We start from the raw sequence: 6,043 nt of genomic DNA, 5'->3' as shown, positions 1-6,043 counted from the left end.
TTCAATTCATATTGACATTTATGACATACACAACATACATGACATTTATGGCATAGGGACATACAGGTATTTAGTACTGATACATTTGTGACATAAACGGTATTCAAATATACAGTACTGTTACCCCTAGATCCTGACAGAGTATATATACATATGATGGGGAGGGGACTGTACATTAGGAGGGGGTGGGTGGGTGGGAGAGAAAAATACATACGGCGGGGAGGGAATATATACATGCGGTGGGGAGGAGACTGTCTATTAGGAGGTGGTGGGACTGTAAACAATGTAATGTAATCACCCTGCGTCTGCTTCCATCACCCCGAGACAGAGCGGTGTCCTCCCGCGCCGCGCGCCACATGTCTCCAGACTCCTCATGATGACCTTAAGAAACCTACCCTACCCGGGACACACGTTCCCCTTTTACCCACAATGGCCTGGAAGAGTTCCAGAACGGAACACGTTGTTGCATCAGAGTGATGGATTCCAGACTGAGCTAAACTGTGTACAAACACTCATGAATATGTAGACCCCCCCCCCCCCCCCCGCTCATCTGTGTACAAACACTCATGAATATGTAGACCCCCCCCCCCCCCCCCACTCATCTGTGTACAAACACTCGTGAATATATGCAGACCCCCCCCCCCGTGTACAAACAATCCACCCACCCAACCACCTCCAATGTAGTTTCCCCCCCCCACCTACCCCACTATACCCAACCTCCTCCAATGTACAGCCCCCCCCCACCTACCCAAACCCCCCCCCCACCCCACTCCACCTACCCAACCCCCCCCCCCCACCCCACCTACCCAACCTCCTCCAATGTACAGTTTCTTCCCCTCAAATGTATATACTCTCTTTTTTAGATTTTTTTTTATCACAAACAGTACTGTATATTTGTAGATCTGGTATGTCATAAATGTCTAGATGTAACAGTACTGTCTACCTGTATGTCATGTATGTAATATATATGTTATGATGAATTGAAAATGGAGGACCCTGATATGTAAACAAGACGAAAGTCTTTCTCTGGTCTGCATCCCCTTAACAATTGTGTGTATTGAGCCGTACTGTATTGTACCCATTCTGCAATCTGTTAATAAAGTTTTCAATCAATCAATCAATCAATCAAGCCCCCCCCCCCCCCCCCCCCCTCTCATCTGTGTACAAACACTCATGAATATGCAGCCCCTCCCCCTTGTTTACACAAGCCTCCTTGTATTTAAAATGGGGAGTCTCTCCTTGGCGCCTTGCTTGCTGCTGACTGATCGAAGCCGGATCACACGGAGGAAGAGCCACCTTTCCTGGTCCCTATGTGAGTTTATATACTATATTATTATATTTTGTGTGTGTGTGTGTGTGTGTATGTGTGTGCGTTACACCATTTCTTATTGTATTCATTTTCCTTCTTCATTCATTCTATTCAGAAATGATTAGAATTATAACTACATTTTCACATTTACATTTAGTCATTTAGCTGAAGCTGCTGAACGCTTTTATCCAAAGGTTCTGTACGACAGCAGGAAGGGCACAACTGTTTCAGCTGAGTAACAACAATGTGCATCAAACAGTGCTGAAACTTGGGTGCTGCAGTGTTGAGTGCAGAGTAGTAGAGACATATTAGTATAGTAGGTAGTAATATAGACAACGAAGATTAATTAGTGGAAGAGTGCACGATAGTAGAAGACAGTAAGAAGGTTCGTTTTCTTTACAAAGATCCACAGAATCACTTAAAGGGGAACGCCACTCAAATTAGAATTTCTAATGTTATTTCCATGGCCTAAGATATTCGTGAACATAAGCTGCTCTCTCTCTCTCTCAAGCCAGAAACCAGAGAAGTAAGAATCACAAAGTTGTGACGTCATCAGGTATAAAGTCTGGAGCTGCTCCATTAGACAATGAACTGATTTTATGGAGTCACGGAATCTGTGTTTTATTTATTATTTATATTATCCTTTATTCCATATTAGTGATCTGAGTTCTGAAACAAAGCGTGTGTCTATGGACCCCTGGGTCTCAGTGTCGTCTATAACGTCTTACCATCGTCTATGGACCCCTGGGTCTCCGTGTCGTCTATAACGTCTTACCATCGTCTATGGACCCCTGGGTCTCCGTGTCGTCTATAACGTCTTACCATCGTCTATGGACCCCTGGGTCTCAGTGTCGTCTATAACATCTTATCGTCTATGGACCCCTGGGTCTCCGTGTCGTCTATAACGTCTTACCATCGTCTATGGACCCCTGGGTCTCAGTGTCGTCTCTAACGTCTTACCATCGTCTATGGACCCCTGGGTCTCAGTGTCGTCTATAACATCTTATCGTCTATGGACCCCTGGGTCTCAGTGTCGTCTATAACGTCTTACCATCGTCTATGGACCCCTGGGTCTCAGTGTCGTCTCTAACGTCTTACCATCGTCTATGGACCCCTGGGTCTCAGTGTCGTCTATAACATCTTATCGTCTATGGACCCCTGGGTCTCAGTGTCGTCTATAACATCTTATCGTCTATGGACCCCTGGGTCTCAGTGTCGTCTATAACATCTTATCGTCTATGGACCCCTGGGTCTCAGTGTCGTCTATAACATCTTATCGTCTATGGAGCAGCTTCAGACTCTATACTTGATGACAATACAAGTTTCTGTTTGTTTGGATTTTGGGAGAGTTGCTAATTTTCACAAGCTATATTGCAAGCTATATATATATATATATATATATATATATATATATATATATATATATATATATATATATATATATATATATATATATATATATATATATATATATATATATATATATATATATATATATATATATATATAATATTTTAACCCTTCACGCTTTCATCCACAGACCCAATAAATATACACACAATAATGGAGACCATCGGTGAAATCGTCCCGTTCGCTAAAGAGATGTTGAGCCAGGGGCCCAGTCGGGGCATGGTGAAGATATACCTGCTAGGTACGACCATGGCCCTCTTCGGGGTGGTCGGAGTGCTGGTGGAGACCGTTTGCCTGCCGTTTCTAGAGCAGGAGGCCGTCGGGGAGGGAGCGACCGAGGCGGAGGAGAAGGAGAAGGAGAAGAAGAAACAGATGCTGCTAAAGCCACAGACGCCGGCGGAGACTACGGAGATCGGGGTGACTGAAGCGAAGCAGCAGCTGGTGACAGTCGTGCAGAGGACCTCCAACCGGTCTCACGCCTCCTAGAAGCGACGCCGGCTCTCACGGAGAGAAACGGACCTATAAGCGTATAGCAGTGCTGTTACACAACACACACACTACACTCAATTCTGTGAAAATGTTTCTGTCACAATAGATTTGGAGAAATCTGTCATTTGCCACACTTGTGTCATGTGTAGATGGACTGACAACTGCTGGCTACAGTAAGTCTAGCTGCTGGTCAGTGGATGATGCTCTGTGAGGAGGTTGATGGCAAAGATTATTATATAGATTTTTCTTTTTTATTTGGGGCAGTCTAATAAACCGTTTTGAAGGCACCAACTGATCCAGGTTGTGATTCTTATGGACCTGTATTTTTATCACTGATGTCTGCTATCATGCAACAGCAGGTCTCATCAAAAACGTAAATAAAGTCCTTATCGACCACAGGGGAAAAAAAGGTACATAATGTACGTTATGTTTATTATAACCATAAGTAATATATTTACATATTGTATAAGTCATATATTTACATTTCGTATCGAGTCTAGAATCGAACTAACAATGATTGTGGTCACAGGCAAGTGCTCTCACCACTAAAGACACCCACCAACCATGATACAAACACAGCTCTCACCACTAGACTAAGACACCCACCCACCCTGATACAAACACAGCTCTCACCACTAGACTAAGACACCAACCATGATACAAACACAGCTCTCACCACTAGACTAAGACACACACCCTGATACAAACACAGCTCTCACCACTAGACTAAGACACTCACCCTGATACAAACACAGCTCTCACCACTAGACTAAGACACACACCCACCCTGATACAGACACAGCTCTCACCACTAGACTAAGACACCCACCCTGATACAAACACGGCTTTCACCACTAGACTAAGACACCCACCCTGATACAGACACAGCTCTCACCACTAGACTAAGACACCCACCCTGATACAAACACAGCTCTCACCACTAGACTAAGACACCCACCCTGATACAAACACAGCTCTCACCACTAGACTAAAACACCCACCCTGATACAAACACAGCTCTCACCACTAGACTAAGACACCCACCCTGATACAAACACAGCTCTCACCACTAAAGACACCCACCCTGATACAAACACAGCTCTCACCACGAGACTAAGACACCCACCCACCCTGATACAAACACAGCTCTCACCATAAGACACCCACCCTGATACAAACACAGCTCTCACCACTAGACTAAGACACCCACCCTGATACAAACACAGCTCTCACCACTAGACTAGGACACCCACCCTGATACAAACACAGCTCTCACCACTAGACTAAGACACCCACCCACCCTGATACAAGCACAGCTCTCACCACTAGACTAAGACACCCACCCTGATACAAACACAGCTCTCACCACTAGACTAAGACACCCACCCTGATACAAACACAGCTCTCACCACTAGACTAAGACACCCACCCTGATACAAACACAGCTCTCACCACTAGACTAGGACACCCACCCTGATACAAACACAGCTCTCACCACTAGACTAAGACACCCATCGACCTTGATACAAACACAGCAATACTATGATGATGATTCATTTGAATGTTTAACGGTTATAGTTATGGACGGTTAAGATAGAAAGTTAGGGTTATGGAATTAGTACATTTTCACAAATATATCAATATTACTTATGGCTATAACATAATGTACAATATGTATTTTTTTTCATGTGGTTGATAAGTACTTACTTTACATATTGTTTGTGAGATCTGGGTTGCTGCTATAATTTGATTAATGAGGGATTAATTCAAGAGCTTGATAATACAGTGTTGCATCAGAATGCTCACAGGGGATGCATGTCACTGCCATTTTATCCAAAGCGCTTTACAATTTGTTCCTCACATTCACCCATTCACTCACACATTCACATTTCACACTGACGGCGAAGGCGACCATGCAAGGTGCCGACCTGCTCATATGGAGCAATTATGGGTTAAGTGTCTTGCTCAAGGACACTTCGACATGCTGCACGGGAGGAGCGGGAATTGAACCGGGGACCTTCTGATGACTAGACGACTAGTTTACCTCCTGAGCCTTATTCGTCACTGACAAATACACTTTGACCTGTTTCATTGAAATATCAGTCAAATAACAACACAACTTGTGTCATATACATTACAGCACATTTACAGTAAAAGGATAATACATATTATGAATATTGCTGTATCATACAAATTATTTAAGAGCTATAGATCAAATGTAAATATAGACTAATCCTTTTAAAATAATAATACATAGAGCTTTTAGAAATTATTGTAAGTAAAAAATATAGCTTCCCCCCCCCCCAATGAATCAATCTTTTTATTTATATTTTTATTTATTTTTAAATGTGGTAGGTCCAAAATGAATGTTGTTGTTTACATGTTGCAGGCATGTATCCCCTCAAGTTCAAGTTCAAGTTTCTTTATTAGTTGTCATACAGAAGTACAGAATACTTTTATACAAAATGCTTCTTTCTGTTTCGCTCCAGAGACTGTGCTAGGCAAAAATAGATAATAAAATAAGTATAGCAAGTATAAAATAGAAGTCAAGTACGTAGACAAAAATGTTCAGTATATACATATATACAATGCTCTATGTAGAGTAGAAGTAACTGAGTTACCATACAATATACTATACAGTGCAAAGCAGAAGTGGGATGAGGTACAATTTAGGTACAATATAATTTACAGTAAGGTGTAATGAGGTATGGGTTGTAGTGCAAATTCTTTACAGATAAATATAAAGTGTGCTTAGGTGTACTAAAGTGGTTAAAGTGGGTGCTGCAGTGAGTTGTATGTTTAAAGTGAGTGTGTGCGTGTGGATGTGTGTGCTGT

General features: G+C 42.6%; 1 protein-coding gene across 1 annotated transcript; it reads left to right on the top strand.

The window, feature by feature from the left end:
* The first annotated feature begins 1,262 nt into the window (after nucleotides 1-1,262).
* On the top strand, nucleotides 1,263-3,486 carry g0s2 (G0/G1 switch 2). The gene is made up of 2 exons (XM_084334073.1): nucleotides 1,263-1,312; nucleotides 2,850-3,486. Exon 2 carries the CDS (start codon nucleotides 2,873-2,875, stop codon nucleotides 3,203-3,205), a length of 333 nt encoding a protein of 110 aa, XP_084190199.1. The 5' UTR covers nucleotides 1,263-1,312; nucleotides 2,850-2,872; the 3' UTR covers nucleotides 3,206-3,486.
* The last annotated feature ends 2,557 nt before the right edge of the window (nucleotides 3,487-6,043 follow it).

The sequence above is a fragment of the Notolepis coatsorum genome (genome assembly GCF_963971535.1).
Source record: "Notolepis coatsorum genome assembly, chromosome: 17".
Taxonomy (NCBI): Eukaryota; Metazoa; Chordata; class Actinopteri; order Aulopiformes; family Paralepididae; genus Notolepis; species Notolepis coatsorum.
The sequence above is the reverse complement of the archived record's forward strand: the minus strand, read 5'-3'. Positions and strand labels throughout refer to the sequence as shown.

Bases quoted from the DNA above. Each gene is read 5' to 3' on its own strand.
- g0s2 (XM_084334073.1), top strand. From the start codon at position 2,873: ATGGAGACCATCGGTGAAATCGTCCCGTTCGCTAAAGAGATGTTGAGC.